Here is a 20107-nt window from a genome sequence, read left to right on the forward strand (position 1 = left end):
AACTCAGCCACAACCGGCCTCTTTCTTCTCGCATCTGCTTACCGTACCCGCTATTTACATCGTCAGTATGGTTCCCATAAAACAAAACACGAACGACTGATCACAGACAAATAAAACAGTAACGCAGCTCGGGATGTCAGGAAGCCTTACCCACTCCCTGCACACCAGCCCCGGCAGCTGGAGATCAAAGTTTTCTTATTTGCATATATTTCTTGAAACAATTTGCAGCTAAACGCAAGTCTTCCGAGGGGATGCTGACACAGTCCAGGGCTTCTCCCATAGAAACAGGAACCAAGAAACCAGATCTGGGCATTGCTGCCTCCATCTCCAGCTGGCTGAGCGGATGGGGGCTTTGGCATCTCCAAAATGAGAAGCGTTCCCTTCCTTCCCCCCCCTCAGCATCCTGCACAGGGAAAGCCTTCTTGCAAATGCTGAGTGAAGGGCTGGGAGGACACTGCTGGTTCAGCAGAGCTCTGCACAGGCAAAGCAGGGACACAGGCAGAGGTAAACCCAGAGATCAGATATTCCCCATGGGACTGGGAGGTCTCAGTGGACCCCAAGGGTCTAAGGATTATTTTGAATCATAGAATCATTTGGGTTGGAAAATACCTTTAAGATCATTGAGTCCAACTGTTAACAATCTTAATATGCAGTTGCTAGAAGGATGATGTCTGATCTCAACAGAAAATGGTGGGGTTTTTTTGTGGAAAGCTTTTAATAATTTTCCACACAAATTTAAATTCAATGCTAGCACGTCCACTAGTATGAAATTTTAGAGCCCCTATTATGCAGAATATTTAAATTGCTTTTAACTTCATGATGCAGAGAACATTTAGAAACAAGTATATTCATTAACATGATCTTCAGCATAGGTGAAACTACTACATTTATCCACATTCGAGTTGGAATTAAATTAGTAAAAGGAATGAGACTAACAGGGACTTCGTGCTAACAGTGTAATACCGATCCAGGGATTATGCTGGGTGTTTTGTTTTTGTTGTCCTTGGTATTCATTTTCAGTCCTTGCTATCGCTAGGCAGGAGGGGTGGCAGACACCTCAAAACTGACTCGTGTGAAGCCATCCCAGTAGAAATCAGTTGCAGGGCTGGAAGCATTGACACCGGAGCAATGCATAGCCCCGGGGGGGATCCGGTTGCACGGCGGGGCTGGTACCGGGCAGGCGCGGGAGGGGGTCCCGCCCCCGGGGGGGGGCGGAGCGGGGCGGGCCGGACCCCCCTCCCGGGATGCCACCGGCCCGTGTCCCCCCGGCCCGTAGAGCCGCGGCTCGGGGAGAACAAAAGGCAGGAGCGGGAGGCGGCGCGGGGAGGAGGGCAGGCGGCTACGGGAGCGGGGGGGGGTGGTGGATAAAAGGCTGAGCAGGGGGACCCCCCCCCACCACTTCTGCCCCATGTCCGATCCCGCTCCGCCCGGCATGGCCCGTCCGCCGCTCCCCGCCGCCGCCGCCTTGTTGGCCGCCGCTTTGCTGCACTGCGCGCCCGCCGCCCCCGCCCGCCGACACAAGCCGGTGAGTCGGGACCACCCGCTGCCTCCGTGTCCCCCCACGGCCTCTCCAGCCGCCCCTGCCCCGCGGTGCTGCCGTCCCTCCGCTCCCCAAGCTGCCTCTGGGATGCCGGGAGTCACCGGCTGCCCCTGGCCCGGTGATGCCCCAGCGGTGCCCCCCGGCCGGGCACCCCCGCTCCGCGGGCTCCTCTCGGCATGTTAAGGGGAGTTTTCACAGGCTACTCCCAAGTAACAAGTGATAGGACGGGAGGAAGCGGCTGCAAGTTGAGCCAAGGGAGGTTTAGATTGCATATTGGGAAAAAATTCTTCACGGAGGGGGTTGTCAGGCATTGGAACAGGCTGCCCAGGGCAGTGGTGGAGTCACCATCCCTGGAGGCATTTAAAAGACATGTAGATGAGGTTCTTAGGGACATGGTTTGGTGCCAGTGTTGGGTTAAGGGTTGGACTTGAGGGTCTCTTCCAATCCAAATGTTTCTATGATTCTGCGGAGCAAGCAAAGGAAAAACAGTGAGCAGGACACGGAGGGTTTATGAGAGGACATGGGATCCCCCCTTCCTTTAAAGGCAGCAGAGCACTCGCTGCCTGCTCACAACACCCCCCGCATGCTGTGCTGGCAATTCTGAGAAGTGTTATGGGGAGATGAGGCTGAAGGGATGAATCGAATGCGCAGGCAGGAGGGGAGCAGCATGGCTCTTTCTTCCTGCACACGCCTGCCAGATCCCAGCACCTGGGATGGAACTGCCAGCAGCAGGGATGCGGCTGCTGCGGGAGAAGAGCAGCGGCATGCGAGGGATTTGGGGGACGGGGGAAGACAGAGAGCTCCTTGTGCTGGGAATGTGTGCGTGCGTAATTGGGTTATTATATACATGCGTTTCACTAGTGTGCCGTAAAATAATGACAGAGCAAATGCCCAGTAGCAGCTCGAGGGGATTAGTTCAGGTTCTGTCGATGGTTTTATTATCAGCTCTGTCATCTGAGTACTTTCTAACTTGGCTGCTAAATATGCTGTGGGTTGGGACTTGTCGCAGAGCAGCCTTGGCCCCCAAAGTGCTTGTATTATTCTAAACAAAATGTCACCGTGCGTGGCTCTGCTCTGCCCGTGAGGAAGATGAGGCCAAGCGCTCAGACGGTGGCACTCTGCACCCCGGTTATGACACCGCTCTGCAGGTTTCATCCCCATCTGAAGGCAGCAAGTGGTGGGCTGGGAAGGACCTTTCTGAAATGGGGGAATGCACCAAACTGCTGGGAGAGCACAGAGTTAATGCAGGGACCAGGTCTGCTCAGGCTCCTGATCCATCTAATCCACCATCACCCCTCTGAAGAAGGTCCCCCGGTTGGCAGCCTGCTGTCCAGAGATGGTTTCTTCCTCATCCCGGGCAGTGCTCTGCATTGGTATTGCTAATACTTTCCTCTTGGCTGGAGTAACTCCAGGCGATGCTCTTACAGGTATGTTTTGTTCAGGAACACCTTGTGTTGTGTGTTTCACCAGCCAGGTGGAGCTTGGGATTTCAGACCAATGTATTTCACTCAGTCTTTGCAGAGGTGGTGGCTGCATTGGTTTGGGTTTGGGGATGGACAGATGATGTCCCATCCTTTCAAACAGCAGTTCTCTCATCTCCATTAGCTGCCCTTTGGGGTTGCTTATCTGGTGTCAGGTCTTCTGAAAGTTATTCTGCTGCCTCTCAGGCAAAGCCAGCATCACTGCGGTTCAGAACGGCTGAAGTGGGATTGCCGGGCTGGCAGTGGCCCATGCACAGCCCTTCTCTGCCCGTTCTTACTGTGGATCCCTGCCATACTATTGCATGTTTGCTTCCATGGGTTCTTGAAGTCTGTCTACACAAACTGATGTTTCCCTGTGTCTACCAGCAGCACGATTTCCTGTCTGGGCACCTTTTGCTGTTGGGTGATACATGAGGAAGCAGAAATGGGGCTGAGCTGGGAAAAGAGACTCACGCTCCTCCAGGCCAGACGTTGGTGGCTTTCTTGAGCTGTGCCAGTAGATGGGCTGCAGGATGCTGCACCATGACTATTTGGTGCTCCAGTAACAAGTCACAACAGCAGTAAATGATGGGGGAGGGAATGAAGGGGTCAGATTCATTTTAATGCCAGGCTACACCGGGCAAGTTGCAGAAGGAGCCATGTTCTTTGTAGCAAACCTTATGGATCTCCTTCACTTTTACATTAGCACCTAAAGAAAGAAAGAGAAAACTGAGAGCAGAATACAGGCTGTGTCTGGTGTCCACTGTAAAACTCGAGAACAAAAGATCTGCAGTCCTCGGGGCAGCGCACATGCAGATGCTGAATTCCTGCATTGCTTTCGGCTCCCCGGGGAAATCAAAGTCAGTCCGTTTGCTGGGAAACTCTCTGTCTGTGGAGAAGCGGTGCGCACCCTCCCAGCTGACAGCGTGATCCCTTGGGAGCCGTATCCTGCAGTTTTCGCCCCAAACCCAGCAGGTTCTCCCCTGGAAATGCGGTGCTGCCTTCCCCGCAGCCCGGGAGCTCAGGGCTCGAGCAGTTCCCGCAGGAAGGGTTTGATTTGCACTGTTTGGTTTGGCTATTTAAATACTGCAGTGAGTGTCAGGGTAATTTTAGGCGTGTTTATCCTCTGCTCTGGGAGAGACTCAAAACACATGTAAGTGGTTATTCTCCAGCGTGTTTGTTGTGTTTCTGCTTTCACATGCAACATGCACGCCCTGCAGTGTGGCAAGACTTGGGGCGTGCAGCTGGCAAAGGGCAATGGGGAAGGAGAACAGAGAGGAGAGAAGCATTTGGGGGGGATCCCCCACTCCAGCTCATGCTGCAATTCGCTTGTTCACCCTGCCCTGGCACTGTCACCTGGGGGCTCCGCAGAGATGGGGTGCAAAGAAAGGATCTTCCATGGGAAAATTGTTCTGCAGAGACTTTCCACACCACAGATGCTGTCAGCTCTTTCCTACTGATCCCAAGTGGGCAGTCAGGTAAATGAGGAGCTCCTGGATATTCTTACAACCTGTAAGGTGAATGGAAGCGCTGCTGAGTCTGCGCACAACTGTCCAGCGAAATGAAAAATGCAGCACTTCAGAGGTTCACTAAGATCCTGGTGCACATGAGACCCACAGATGACCAGACCTCCTCCTCTTAGTGGGACTGGGGCAGGAGAGAGGCATCACTGTCTCACAAAAGTGGCTCTGTGAGAATTAGCGGAGGGGGACCCACCCCCAGGTATCTCCAGGAGACTGTGCAGGGGGACAGAGGTTGTCTTGGGGGTTTGGAGATCCCAGCCTGCACATCGGAGCAGCTCACACTCCTGGAGGGCAGAACATCCTCCAGTTCTGGAGAGGGCTGTGCTGTGCCAGGTGGCCGTACCCGGTGGGAGATGTCCTGGCTGGTGTCCTTGGACTCGGCACTGATAACTCATTGCTCACCTTAACTTGGGTGTAATTGCACAGGGAACAAAACATCTCAACCCCCTTTCTCCTTTTTCAGAGCGTGCCGCATCCTAGAGCGGTTTCTTGGTTTCAAGGGGATTTCTAGGTCATCAGATTAAGGGCTCTTGAAACCTTTTGCTATCCTGGGGCTTGTTTGCTTTGTGAGTACTCCTGTTTCTGGCAAACTGTTGCTTGGGTGACACCAGGAGCTTGGTTGCAGTGTTGTTGATGGACTTAGACTCACAAACTGTCACATAATTAAAGTGTCTGACAATAAAAATAGTCCTACAGTGTTTATTCATTTGCTTTCTCTTGCTACATCAGAGCCTGGGTCTCCTCATTTTGTCTGTGGGCATAAACATTTGCAGTCCATAATGTTTCATGTTCCACGTTGCTTAGGAAAAATAAACATTTTCCTTTTTTTGTTGCCAACAACAACTACCACCAAACAATCCGGAAACAAGCTGTCAGACCCCGGGAGGTAACGCTTGTTGGTGCCACGGAGCGGGCAAGTGAGCGGAGAGGAGCCCCCAGCTGCGTTTGCAGGGCCAGGCACTGCGGCACCTCGTGTTTGGCCAAGTTTGGCCTCAGATCTTGTGTTCCCCCTGGTTCCACATGCAGCAGGACCAGGCTGCAGCCCAGCATGAAGGAGCTGGTCCTGTAGCAGAAGTATTTTGTGTAAGCAAAGAATTTGTAGTTAGAGGGGTTGGGAGCCGTCTGCCTTGTTCTGGGGAGGTAAGATCAATAACCCTGGTGGTTTTCCTTGGGGATTGTTTCTACCAGGTTTCTATTGTTTCCACCAGGTTTCTATTGTTTCCACAAACAGTGTCTTGACCAGGAGCACATGTAGCTCAGGATCTGACCAGACCACAAATACAGTCTGTGTCTGCCATGAAATTTCACCTGCAGCATTAGCACTTTCCAAGGCTGGTCAGCTTCTGGGACCCATCCTGACCTGGAGCTTGCTCCAGTTTTACCACTAACCATCAGCTGTAGCTGCACTTTCAAATCCACCTCCTGTAAATCCACCTGGGGCTGAGAGGCAGGCTGGCCAAAGAGCTGTCCGTGTGCTCTGTGGCCCAGGACAACAGTGCTGCTCTCGGGCAGGAACATTGCTGCAGGCTGTTCAGGGGCTGCAGAGTCCCTGGGGGGCACAGCCACCCACCGGTGGACAGAAATGGGGCGAGAGAACTGTCTTGTGGGGGAACAGCAGGGGAAAGCATCTCTGCTCACCTTCCCCATGTGCTGAACTAAGGGCAGGAGCGCTCTGCGGTGCAGGCTCATGGGTGGGAGGAGGAGGGTGCTTCTAGCCAAGGAGGGAGCAAACACCAGGTCCTCAGCAAACTGAAGGAGAAAGCAGGGAGAAATGGAAAAGCAGCAGCAGAAGGGACACGGAGGTGGGGAGAAAACCCATAAGCAGAAGAGGAAACAGCCCCCAATGACAGGGAAGTATCCAAGACTGATAGGATTCGTGTTGTAACTTGTCCAGTCGCTCCTGTCTGACGGGGAGGGGGGTCCCTTGTCATGTCTGCGCTGCAGGAGCAGGCAGGAGCCCAGCTAATCAGGTACATGACAGAGGAGACAAGTTTAAGTTCGGGGCAGGCAGCAGGGGACGGACCCAGGCAGAGGAGAGTGCTGGGTTTGTCAGTACCAGGCACTGGCCTCACTCCTGAGGTATTTCATACAGGGTGTTGCTGATATTCCCGTGTGGCTGTGCTGCTCCGGCTGCTGCTGCTCCCGGGAGGCTCTGGAGGGCGGGCACTGCCCAACACAAGGAGGTTAAAGATGCTCCTGGCCCCTTGGGACAGCTGGGACACTTCCTGGGAAGCTTGGCTGGGGTTCATCTGGCCCCAGCAGACCCAGAGGTGATGGTGGTTCTATCACAGCACTTGAGGGCAGATAGAGCTGCAAGGAACAGAGCGGGCAGTCTGTGGTTCCTGCTCTCCCGTGGGATCTGTCCTCTCCCTCCTGTTTGCTCTCAGCCTTTTGGTCTCAAGGCTGCAAGGAAGAGGCACTTTTCTCGCGGGGGCCAGGCTGCAGCACAGCACTCTGTGTGTAGCTTTGCTCCTCTGCTGTCCTCATCACCTCCAACCCTTGCTTTTGGGCCTGGCAGCCCCTCTGCAGCCGTATTGCACAGATGTTTTGCCGCTCAGTCTCTATTGCAAAGCCCTGGCCTCTTCCCATGGCCAGAAGCTGGCTGTTCCCATACACAGCGGCCACCCCAGCCATGGGTTAGACTGTGACGGGCAGCGCAAGTGGCTGCACAGAGCCCTGGCCAGAGGCTCGGATCTGGCTCTGAACACCTATCCCGGGCTGCAGGGACTTTCCTTTGCATTTCTCTCAGTAATCCCTTCCCCCCCCGTGGCAGGATGGGACGAATGGGGATGCCCTGATGGTCACCCAACAGCCAGTGCCCTCCTCGTCCTCTTTTCACAGGTTTGCACTTGCTCCAGCAGCAGCACAGCCCTAAGCAAACCCCTAAGGTTACACCTGGGGCATTACAGCACATTATACCATGGCTGGTAACAAAGCAGGGTCACCCCAAGAGAGAGTGGCTTCAGCGCTGGGTGGGAAGGATGCGACCTTAAGTAAGAGGGTGCATTATGTACGCCTTGGGAAGTGCCTATGGCAAGGTGTGTCCAGTCAAGGAAACTGAAATCTCCTGCCTGATGTGTCTCCTGAGTATTATTTGGCGAGCGTTTTCTAACCCTCACATTTCCCCTCGCCGGCTGTGCCTGCAGTGGCATTTTCCAGCCCTTTCCTGCCATGGTGCTAATGTCGGTGCAGTGACGACAAGGAGAGACTCGCTGTTTGTCCAGGGACACAGCCAGCACGCGGGGCAGCAGGGCAGGTTTCGCCTCCTGCCTCCACCCAGAGCCTTCGCAGGGCCACCCTGTGTCCCCTCCCAGGGCCAGGCAGGACCAGGGAAGGTCCTGCCTAAGGCACAGTGGGTTTGAGTGGCTGGAAGCTGGGATTCATGCCAGCGGCCTTGAGTTAAGCAAAGAGGAGAGAGAAAACTTACCTCTGGTCTGCCCCTGAACGTGGGGTCCCTCAGGGCAAGAAAGAAATAGGCAGATCCTCCTCTGCCCTGCTGGGAGGAGGGGGATAATCTCCTGTTTGTGCCAGTGCCCCCAACCAGGAAGGCAACAGTGGGTTTTCCTGGGAGACCAGGTGGATATGCTTAGTGTAGCCAAGACAAAAAAACCAGGAGTAAGTTCATCTAGGTCAGCCTCATCCCGCTCACCTACCTGGGCAACTCCTGAGGGTTCCCCAGTGCTCCCAGTTCCACAGTGAGGGCCCATCTCCACTGCTCCCCACATCCCTCGGTGCAGCCTCCTGGTCCTGGAAAAGCAGACAAGTTCCTCACCCCGTGTCCTTGGGCAGCAGAACCTGCCGCTAGTGGTAGCTGGTGCTCCTGCGTGCAACCAGGAGCAAAGAGCCAAGCGGCCCCCTCAGCCTGGGCTTAGGTGACACAGCTGCCATTGTGTGCTTGGCAGAGGGTCTCACGGGCTGGAGCAAGGTGTTGGCCAAGACACGAACCTTAGCAACTCCTGCCAGCCGTCCATCGCAGGCGCTGGCTACCAGCCCAGGCAGGGTGCCAGGCAGCTCCTCCTTGAGAGACAGGCACCTCGGAGCTGGCAGGGCTCAGCAGCACGGGGCAGACCCTGGGGACAGGCCAGTCCCTGTGCCTTCCTCCCACACAGCACCTGAGGGATTCTCAGTGCCACGGCTTGATCAGGCTTTGCTGTGCAGGATGTAAAATGGCTTTCTCTCTTTGCACGTGGTGCTGGTGCCGTTCCTGTGGCGTGTGACAGTGCACTGGGACACCAGGGTTGGGTTGATGGTTTCTAAGGCAGAGGCTGGCAGGTGCCAAGCCACCAAGGGTGTCTCGTCTGGCTGGGGAGGACAAGCCAGCTAACCAGAGTGGTGACAGACACACGAAGAGCTGGACACCTAAACTGCACCTTGTGTGACCTCCCTGGCTCCTGTGTTCATCCAAGCATTGCTCAGAGGCACAAGGCCACTGCAGAGCTGGGAGCTCAGTGGCGGAATTAATGCCAAGGGCTTCACACTTCATTCCAGCATGCATGAATGGCTTCATTGTAGGGAGCAGAGCGGCAGCAGCACACGGATTACACGGCATCACGGCAGCCCTGGCATCCTGCCCTTCGTGTCCCTGTGGGGCAGCTGGGAGAGCTGGCCGGGAAGAAGGCAGCTCTTTGCAGGGGAAGGAAGGGGATCCCTAAACCCCAGGTCCTCGCTCTGGAGCCCTGTGACACGGAGCCTGTCTGAGTAGAGATGTGGCACTGCTGCATCTCAGCTCCTCCTGCTGCTCAGGTATCTTTAAAATTTCCTACACAGAATCTGGCAAAAAGACTTTTGAGTTTGGACCTCTGGCTTGTGCAACACGGTGGCACGGGGACCAAGCACCTCTCACCACTCACGGCAGGCTGGGGCTTACACTTGGGTCATGTTTTATAGTGGCCCCATAGTCCTGCTGTCAGGTGGGAAACCAATGGAAGTCAGCTAATTAGCATTAATTAATGTTGTCAAGAGGAACTGTGCTTTTCCAACTAAGTGTGGGAGAACTCAGGTGATCTTATCCCCAAGCAGAGTCACAGGCATGGTGAGGCAAGGGGGTCCCTGTGGAATCAGCGACCTCAGGCAGTGACAAGGGCTGCAGGGACGGTCTCTGCTGCTCTCTGCCCCGTGGGCTGGGCTGAGTCACCTCCCAGATCCATGTGTCCTGCTCTCCAGCTTGTGATGTCCCCCAGCCACGCTGGGAGCCTGCTCACCACAGCAGGACAGCAAGGGAACACATGGGAGCGACAACAGGGAGCATAACCACGTGCTGGAGACTAAAGGCTTCCTCCCATCAATATCACCTCTACCCAGGGCCAGGAGGGAATAAAGGATGTGGGGCAAAGGGGGAGAATTTACTCCCTGGTGATTATTTTCATTCTTGAAGGTTCTGGTTCTCATCCACAGTTTGCAAAAGCATTTCCTGCCGGCTGGTTGCCAAGGAAAAGGCGGCCAAAAATAGCCCCGTGCCTAGGGGTGCCGTGGCATGACACAGTGCCTCCCCGGTGCGACCCGGCTGGGAGCAGCAGGGCCCAGGGACAGAGGGTGTTTGTGGGGAGCAGATTGTGCCCCAGCAGTGGGGAGCAGCCCCAGGCAGAGGTGAAACTCACTGCCGCAGGGCTGCTGTGGGCAGGTGTTTGCCACTCTGCATCACGGCCTCTCTGCCCAAACACTGAAGTCGCGGCTTTGCTTTTCCCTTGTAGGACGTGTCTCGGAAGCATCACACCTGGAAGGAGCAGAGCCCTTGGCTGTCTCCCTTGGTGAACGCTGTGGGGACCCGTGTGCCCACGAAGGGCTTCCCCGTGGGCACAGACGAGCAGGTGACGCACTGGAACCCCCCCCGCTGCGGCGTGCCAGACCTGCCGGTGCTGCCGGACGGTCAGAACGGGCGGAACCGGCAGAAACGCTTCGTCCTCTCTGGCGGACGCTGGGACAAGACCGATCTCACCTACAAGTAAGAGAGGCCTGAAACGGGAGTCAGGCAGGTTGGCTTCTCCCTCCTCAAACCTCCCAGTATGAAGTTCCCACCATGCTGTGATGTGACTGCAAGACCTAGAGGGCAGCCCCAAGTCTGGGTACGGCAGGGGAGCCATGTGCTGAACCACCAGCAGCACTTCCACATCCCCTCGCACACCCTCCCATAAACACAGCTGCCCACCCACCCCTGCACAAACACATGCTGCACAGCCGCCGCCTCACCCCTCCATCAGTCCCACGTCAACACCCCACATCCATACATTCACTTCCCAACATCAAACCCCGATACGTGTCAAGCCGAGTCTCCACCATCAGTCCTCTCCTCTGCTCCCCCAGCCGCCCCGCTGTGGGCTCACTTCACAGTTTATTTTAAAAAGACCTTTTTATTCGGCTGTTATTGATGTTCCCATAAACACGACTTCAGTGTAAAGCTTTGCCCAAATCACCCCACACATTCTCAATTGTGAATCTGCTCCACAGGCTTGTGGGAGGGTTGTGCTGCCGCCCAGTTGCCCACAGGGGCATGAGTGGAGTGGTGAGCACACTCGTATGGACCTTGACAGCATGTAAATCATCTTTTGTTTAATTAAGTGCAGGAGACAGTCCCTCATAGTGTTAGGAGGCTATAGATAACAGAAGGACTTCTTCCTTTTTTTTTTGATCAACAGTGTTAACGAAACACAGCAGAAACAAACACACACCAACACTGTTAATGGAAGGGAGAGAAGGCTCCCTCTGCAGCACAGCTTACAGTCTGCCCGTGCTCTAGGAGAGCAGAAGAGGCAGCAGCGATTCTCGGCAAGCACAGGTTTCCAGGGGCAAAACATGCAGAGATCAAGGAGCAGAAATCACATCCCAGCACGCCTGGGCAGCTCTGTGGTGCTGGACTCACGGGGACAGACCTGGGAAATGCTGCATCACTTCAACACTGGTGGGATTTGCCTGCTCCACATGTTGCTTGGAGGAGGGTGCTGGAGCAGCGCTTCTGCAGATGGGAGATGTTCCGGTGCTGAGAAAGGGTGGCAGTCCCAGTGCCATGATCCTACAGCTGGTGTCTTCATGACAGCAGCGTCCACGGGACAGCAGCTGATGCTCTCCTCATCCAGTGTCTGTTGCCTTTCAGAATTATCAGGTTCCCCTGGCAACTGGTAAAAGCTAAAGTAAGAAGGACCATCGAGGAAGCTTTGAAAGTCTGGAGCGACGTGACGCCGCTGACCTTCACGGAGGTGCAGGAGGGCCGGGCCGACATCGTCATCGATTTCACCAGGTAAGCAGGGTGGGCAGCAGCTCCCTCCTCCCAGAGCCGCAGCCTTGCAGGCCAGACCCCAGCGTCTCACCACAACAAAGAGCCGCCAGCACACAACTAAGGGACTTGCGTGGAGGCTCATGTTTCTGCTTTCAGACCCTGGGATTTTTTTGTGTGTTTTATTTTTGTCAGCTATGGGCTGCCTGGTGTAAGTGCAGCTGTTCCATGCTGGCTGTGCACAGTACTGCTGCTGATCATTCATTAATTCTCCTGGTACATTTACATTTCTCTGCCCACAGGCTGTTTTCCCAAGCATTTGTTTTTATTTTCCATCTTCAGGTCCTCCTTCCTGTCCCTTGACTGAACGACGTAACCGTCTGCCCAAAGACAAATATAGTTTCTTGGTTAAATGAATCTTGGCTCCCGGCCTAAAATTCACTTTTGGCAAAACATGCGCAGGGGCAGAGTCTTCCCTCTGCTGCATGTTTGCACGAAACTAATAAAGGCAGTGGAGACCGCCGAGGCAGCGCTGCAATGTGCATGCGGTGTGTCTGTGCCTCCCTCCCCTCACCAAGGTCTCCCCTGGGTTTCCTCCACCAGCCAGCAGCGGGCTTGGCGTGAGTGAGGACATGAGCATTTGCGGGGTTTGCTGCCAGCTGCCCCTCCACATCTCCTGGCTGCTCAGCTATGTTGACTTAATCTTGGCTCAAGCAGTCAACTCCTTAATTCTTTAGGCTCCGTGGTCAGCTTTGGGCTGGAAGCTGAATGGGGGGAGGAGAGAAACATCCCTGAGAAAACACACGAGCTCCCCAGGGCTTGGTGTGACCGAACTCTGCTTCCTCAGTGCCCCGATGCAGAACCAAGTTTGCAGCAATCCAAAGGGCTCAAAGCAGTCGATCAGGACTGGTGGGATGACCGTGGGGTGAGAGGCAGAGCTGCTGTCCCCTGGCAGTACCTCCCACCTTTGGCCAGACGATGCTGCTTGCTGTAGGTGCTCATCTGTTGGTCTGAGGTGCAGTGTGTCTTCTCCCTAGGTACTGGCATGGGGATAACTTGCCTTTCGATGGGCCCGGAGGGATCCTGGCACACGCGTTCTTCCCCAAGACACACCGGGAGGGAGACGTCCATTTTGACTATGACGAGACCTGGACGATTGGGAACAACCTGGGTACGGTACTGTTTCACATGGAGCTGTGGATGCTCCAGGATGCTTATCAGGGCGCTAGGAAGTGATTCAGTTGTGGTGTGAACAGGCACCCTGTAAAACTGAGAGGCAGCAATCTTTTTTGTGGTGTGCATTGTCTTCTTGGACCACTTACAACTCTCCTGGTAGTATTCACTTTTTTTCTCATCACCCTTCAGCCCCAGCAAAGCCTGTGTCCAGAACCAGAACTCCCTTGTGTGAGGGGACACCCCTGAGAGCCGGCTCCTCTGCCCAGCCACATGCTTTGCCCCTTTGGAATTGCACCCAGGAGCTGTTAGAAATGGAGCAGGGAAGGGATGGAGGCTCAAGCACCGAGTGACACTGTTGTCTTCTGAAGGACAGGCTCAGCCCCAGCCCCTGCATGCATGCAGTGTTCACCGCCTGCCCACAAAGTATTTTCTCTTTGAACAAGTCCATAAAGGGAAACCAGCAGGCTCCAGCTCTGCCCTGGTGGCCTGGGAATGCTCTGACCGTAAACAACACCACATCAAGACTCTTTTTTCATTTTGGGATTTTTTTTTCTCTCTTTTTTTTTTTTCCTAATAATAGACCCAAGCTGGTGGCTCCGCTCGGGCACTCAGGGTCTGGTGTGACAGTATCTCGTGAGATACTGCAGTACCGCCTGGGACCATCTGGATCAGTGCCCAAAGCATCCATTTCTGGAAGATCCACCAAAATTAACCCAGGTCAGCCGCTCCTCCTCCTTCCCAGTTTGTCTACAGGGACAAAGACACATTCACAAAGCCCAGGTTAAACCCCTGCCTCTCTGGGCTTTCCCAAAGGTTTTGTCCCTGTGTTCACAGCTCAGATGGGCTTCCCCAAAGGCCACTTTGCCAGCTTGAGTCTGTGTGGGGCACAGAACCGCTGTGTCCTCAGCCTTGTTCATGCTGACCACAACAGGAACCACAGAGCACCAGATCTTGCTGCAGAAGAGTTTCTGCTCCTGAGCGAAGGGTGGGCTCTGCCATATTCACCCTCTGTTGAGGTTACCTGTGTTGTTGATGAAATTCCTACATTCTCCCACAAAGACAGTGTTGGAGGCAAACCAGGAACTGGAAAGGGATGCCAATTCCCAGCAGAGTCCAGCCTTATTCCATGGCCTTTCTCCCCCTCCACATCTTCCATAAATAAATGTTGTAAAAGCTCCTTGCAGCTAATTGCCATTTAATATGCTGAGAAGAGTTTTATGATATAAACATGGATAAATCCTTATCTCAGCTCTCAGTGAGGTGGGGAAATCCTTAGCCCCATTTTACAGGTGGGAGAGCAGAAGTGGGAGGAGGGCTCAGGTGTGCCCTGGGGTCACCCCAGAGCCGTGCAGGACGCAGGGTTCCACGTGGAGAATCTTCTGCGAGGGACACAGGGATGTCCCCAGCACAGCTTCAGGCTGCTCACCTCCCCTAGAGAGGCTGACAAAAGCACAGCCCATCTGCCAACACTGGAAAGCATCAAGTGAGGAGCCTGCCAAACTAAACAGAACCGTCTGAAAGTTTGGAATAAATCACTGACACAGAAATCCCACTTTCTCAGCTGACCTAGATGTGTCCGTTCAATTGGGTCAGTGCCATGCGAATTCAGCACATCAACGTAAAGCTGACCAGCGGAGGAAGACAAGGGCTCACCTTCCCCTCTGCCCTTCACAGCCATTCCTCCCAGCTGCACCTCCCTTGTCCCATCCCATCCCATCCCATCCCAACTGAAGCGACCTGCTCCCCTGGAGCCAGCCAGGAGACCCCGCTCGGAGCCGCGCTGCTGCCTCACTCGCATCCCCGCCTTTCTCATCGCTCGGGCTGCAGCTCGGAGCAATTTCTGGCTGAAAGCGAGTGAATGAATATGCTGAGACTTGTCAACAAACAGCCCTGCTCAGAAGTTTCACTGCTTAATATGCCTCTCTTCCAGCTTTCCCTGAGATTTATCAACTTCAAAAAAGATCCACTGGAAGCTAAACATCACCTGCCAAATGACATTCTTGCATACTGAAACTCACTTTTCCCCCCTCCTTTTCCAGATGCTCCCAGGTCATGTATTCCTAAAATGCGATCTTCCATACATCTGCTGGAGTCTGGTGAAGAAGACCCATTCTTTCACCCTGGAGGATTTGTTATAGATTTATTTCTAAATGTCACCTTCTTGCTACAGTCCACACACAAGCAATAAATGAGCTCCCTCTGCTGTCTGTGTGACAGCAGCCATTAGCAAGTGTTCCCTTCCTGACACCGGTTATCTGCACAGTGGACATGATCTAACTGGGACCTGGCACACTCGGGCTGCAGCCAACAACTGCTGCAAGGCTGGGTGGACAAACACCAACCTCACCACCCCATCACCTATGTCTATGGGCCAGACTTCCTTTTCCATGCAAATGTCTCCTCTCCAAAAGTGCATGGAAAACCCTTTTCTTCCTGATAGCTGATGAGGTGCAGGAGCCCCTGGCGACAGAATTACAAATTACCAACATGTCCAGGCTAGTACCTGAGTGTTCGATTTCACTCATGGTGCTCCTGGACAAGTGGATCCATTTATTATGGCTTTTGACTCCTTAAAACAAGAAGCAAACAAGGTGCAGAGGAAAAGTCTGGGAACAACAACCTGCAAGCACCGTAGGAGGTGGTTTTCTCTTGCCTGGCATCAGGTTCCTATGAGACACCACGTGTGCTGTCAGTAATGGGTAGAAGTGAGCTGAGGAGGCAGGCGTCCTGTCTGCATGCACAGCTTGCGGGTGGCACACGAGCAGGCGAAAGAATCTCCCATCTCTTCCCTTTGCAGGCACCGACCTTCTCCAAGTGGCTGCTCATGAGTTTGGTCACGTCCTGGGCCTGCAGCACACAGCTGTCTCCAAGTCACTGATGTCTCCTTTCTACATCTTCCGCTACCCGCTGAGTCTGAGCGAGGATGATAAGCAAGGCATCCAGTACCTCTACGGGAAACCCAAGCTGGATCCTGACCCGACCCCAACCCCGCCAGCAGAGCTGCCCCAGCCGGACCTCGAAACAAATGAGATCACCCACGTAGAGGTGAGTGAACATCCCGGTTTGTTCCCCGCTGCGGGACTGTCCCTACTAGCAGCTGGCTCACAGGTGGTTTGGTGTCCGTGTCCTCCACCCCTGCTGCTGGGCACAGGTCTGGACCTCAGGGGATGCAGGGAGGGGGCTTGGGGCTAACGACAGGACAGCTGCCTGGACACGGGGACCTACCATCTGCTGAACCCAGCCTGGGCAAGGGGACCTCCCCAAATCCCTGCGCCTGACCGGCCGCGCTTTGGCAGTCCGAGCAGCCTGATGCCTGCGACACAGCCTTCGACGCCGCCTCCACCATCCGAGGGGAGCTGTTCTTCTTCAAGTCCCGCTACGTGTGGCGGCTGCGAGCTGGAAAGCTGCAGGACGGGTACCCAGCGCTGGCCTCTCGCCACTGGCAGGGGATCCCCAGCTCTGTCGATGCCACCTTTGAGGACCCTCTGGGCAATATCTGGTTTTTCCAAGGTAAGAGCTGGACTGGGATCAGACAGTTTGGAAATGCATCTTTACTGAGGAGTATTCAGGACCCGACAAGTCGCTGGGAGAAAGAACCTCCTGGGCATCCTCGGCAATCCAGTGATGCTTGTTATTTGTTTTCTTCTCTTTTTAGCTTCAACTTTTTAGCAGATATTGAGGGGGGAAGAGAGAAGGAGGGGTCACTTTAATTTTAGACACAGCCAAAATATCCCATTCTCCTCCTCTAGAACACAAATGTTTGTTTTGAACCTCTGTCCTGGCAATGCTGCTGGCAGAGGAGGGGGAAGGAAACGCTGCATCCCCCCAGCTGCCCTGGGGAGCACTGCACTAGAGAGAGCCCCAGACACGTTCTCAGGTTGTGAAACTCCTGTGCCCCCACGTCCCTGCTCAGGGGATGGACAGTATTTTGTCTGTTCCTCAGAGATCTGGACGCGGAGCTTCTGTAGCACCCCCAGCCTGAACGAGCCCGCAGAGAGCCTGTGTGCAGAGCCAGGCAACCTCCCGCTGCCCTGGGGATTAAAAACCCATCACCCACGGGAGGCCAGACCTCCTCCTGACCTTCTCTGGACTTCAAGACCAGCAACAATCCCTATTTCAGCTCCAGTATAATGCTCTTTCCAAGTGTAAATGTAACAGCGAGGATGCAGAGTGATGTAGGGACCCGAGTGCCCTGGGTGAGCATGCCCTGTCTGCACCGTGGAACTGAGAAGCAGAGAGCAGAGCAGGCGGCTCCGCGGCAGCGTTCCTGCACAGACAGATCACTTAGCACCTGACCTGCACACAGGGACTCACAGTGCTAAAATTGGCAGGCTCCTACCATGAGTTAAAATGAGATAAGGTGAAAGTATTACATGCCGCAGGCTAATTACAGAGATTCCCATTTTAATCTAATCTGGAAATGTGCTTCTAGTCTCTATTTCAGTTTGGCAACTTCTCCCCGGTTTCTGTAGCTCGCTCCTTCACAGCCGCACGCCCCCTTTGTGCCTGTGCATGCCCACGTATGTTCTGTGTTCTCCAAGCACTGAGTGCAGGGTAGAGGCTGGTCACTCCAGCTAAGTATTTTATTATAACTGCTACAAATAGAGAAAAGACAGCTGCTGCAATGACCCTCCTCACCCCACACTGACACCCTCAGGCTGGACTGAGGTGGGAGTCAACTCCTTGCACTGGTGGCACTTTGGGCACCTGTCAGTGACAGTGTCCATGAGACTGGTGGGGTTTTTCCCTCCCACACAGCTTTCTCTGGGAGCTCTGCCAAGGTACCAGTTCCAGTTGCACAGTTGACTGCCAAATTATCAGGTACCAAATAGCTTCGGAACCCTTGTCTCCCTTTCCTGTCTCCTCGCCAGATTCTCAGTACTGGATTTACGATGGTGAGAGACGGGTATCGGGTCCCACCCCGATTGTGGAGCTGGGCCTCCCTGCATCCCCCGTGCAGGCAGCTCTGGTGTGGGGGGCCGAAAAGAACAAGATCTACATCTTCAGTGGAGGCAACTACTGGCGCTTCCACCCTCACACCCGTCAGGTGGACAACATCTACCCGCGGACCATGGCCGACTGGCGCGGCGTCCCTCAGGAGATCGACGCGGCTTTCCAGGATGAGCTGGGTCAGTGCAGCAGGGCTGTGGCCAGCTCTGGGGCGGGCGCTCAGGCTGATGATGCTTCCCGGCTGGAAGAATGGGGCAGATTTAGACATTTGGTGGCAGCGGATGCTCCCCAGCCGTAGCACATGACATATATAGAGAGAGAGGCGGCTCCCTCCAGAGGGTAGGGTACTGAGGCTTCTCCCATAAAAGTGAGAAGTTTTGTCATTATTAATTGTAACAATCAAGAGTTAAGTGTTTGATAGAGAGAATTTAAAGTTCTGACCAAGAAATGGCCACGGAGTCATACCCAGCTGTTACTGCTCATGACAAAGTGGTGAGAAAACAGCAAGAACACCACCCACACTTCAGCCCAGGCAGCTGTCCTGAACAAACAGGCTGTTTTCAGTATTTCTGAGTCCTTTCAGATGTGCCCCAGGCTGAAGACAGCACGGCAGCGCCACACAAACCCTGGGGACAGCCGGGTTGCTGGGGATAACAGGTGTGGTCACTGCCTCTCCCAAAGGATGCAGTGGAACGGCTCCCCGCTGCTTCCACAGCCTAAATCCCAGCACTGCTTCCCTGCAGTACCAGATGTTCTGCAGCTGCTGTTCACACGCTCCCTGGCATGGGTCCTGCTCAGGTCCTAGGTGTCCTCTGCTCTCTTAGGGCCAGGCCACTACTTGGGTACAGCATATTTAAAACCACCAGGAATATAAAATACAATCCTGCTTACTCTCCCATCAAAACTAGAACAGCGTACAGCACATGGTTGTGTTCAGGTGAAATGAATCCAGCAGCATCTCCTGCCTCTTCCATGCCCTCTTTCGGTACTGCACATGCTGCAGAGTGTCAACAAGACAAAATGCCAGGAAAGAGCTCTGAGCTGTGCCAGCCCTGTCTCTCCTAACTCTTCCTCTCTCTCCCACAGGCTTCGCCTATTTCCTGAGAGGCCAAGATTACTGGAAGTTTGATCCAGTCCAGGTGAAGGTGCTGGAGGGCTACCCACGCCAGATCAGCCAGGACTTCTTCAGCTGTACACCTTCCTCCAACTCCTTCAGATGAGGAGGTGCTCGTGTGTTACACTCTCCCCTTCCAGCGCCTGTGCCTCCAGCAGCCACATGGATGGTTCTCTCTGCCATTCCTGGCTCCCTTCCAGGCTCAGCATCTGACACAACACATGTTTGTCACAACAAGTGTCAAAGTTCCAGCAGCCCCAGCTTCAGTTGCTTTCAATATAAAAGCATCTGCCGTGTTCTTTGCAGGCAAGAGCAGTCACTAAACCCTTAACGTGGCCACGCTCTTCCAGCAATAGCATCCCAAAAGCCATCAAGCCAGCCTGGAATGAGATCACGCTCTCCTAATTAACCTGGACCCCATCGTGTACAACTGATCTGCCAGCATTTCCTATGTTTACACAGCACGCAAGAGCAGCCCTTTGCTGCTCCAGACATTGGCCTGGAAGGAGGAGGGCAGCTTCCACAGGGACACCTTCCTCGGCCTTAGCCAAGGGCTTTGGAGGACACTGACTGCCCGGGGGGAACGCAGGCACGCGGCTGCTGCCAGGGTCACCTCACCGGGGCTGCGGTGGTGACATCCCAGCAGCCCGCCACAGCCCTGCTCCCGGTTTTGTGTTGTATCACTAGTACACGTTAGGATTTTTATACCGATTTGTGTATAGACAAGGGGCCCCCTTCCTCCCGCGGTGCTGGGTGCCAGTGCTGGACGCTGCCCCGTCGTTCCCTATGCTCTTACCCAGCCAGGCTCCTGTCCCGGCCTGCACCGGCTCCCAGTGCTCCCAGACACCCACCGGGCTGGGGCCGACCCCGGACAGCCCTGCTCGGCTCTTTGCACACCCCTGCCGGCTACAGAACCTTATGCCAAAAACTACATTGGGGCTGCGGCCCGTTTGTTCCTTTTCACCGTTCAGACCCCGAGTGAGCGGCTGGGGACACCCCAGTGAGCGGTAGCCCAGCCCGGGGCTCTCGGTGCCGACCGACCGCCGCAGTTACAGGTATCCGTCTGTCCGTCCCCATCAGTGTGTGTCTGTATTTATGTACCGCCCCGCGACAATAAACCGCCTCTTTTATAAGCTC

The 20107-nt window shown here is 54.6% G+C and overlaps 1 protein-coding gene across 1 annotated transcript; it reads left to right on the top strand.

Moving 5' to 3' along the window:
• Window positions 1-1262: 1262 nt before the first annotated feature.
• MMP11 (matrix metallopeptidase 11) lies at window positions 1263-20103 on the top strand. Its single transcript, XM_065851779.2, has 8 exons — window positions 1263-1525; window positions 10214-10464; window positions 11611-11754; window positions 12768-12901; window positions 15704-15951; window positions 16203-16416; window positions 17778-18035; window positions 18943-20103. Exons 1-8 carry the CDS (start codon window positions 1409-1411, stop codon window positions 19074-19076), a joined length of 1500 nt encoding a protein of 499 aa, XP_065707851.1. The 5' UTR covers window positions 1263-1408; the 3' UTR covers window positions 19077-20103.
• Window positions 20104-20107: the final 4 nt, after the last annotated feature.

The sequence above is a fragment of the Patagioenas fasciata genome, chromosome 17 (assembly GCF_037038585.1).
Source record: "Patagioenas fasciata isolate bPatFas1 chromosome 17, bPatFas1.hap1, whole genome shotgun sequence".
In the NCBI taxonomy this organism is placed as follows: domain Eukaryota; kingdom Metazoa; phylum Chordata; class Aves; order Columbiformes; family Columbidae; genus Patagioenas; species Patagioenas fasciata.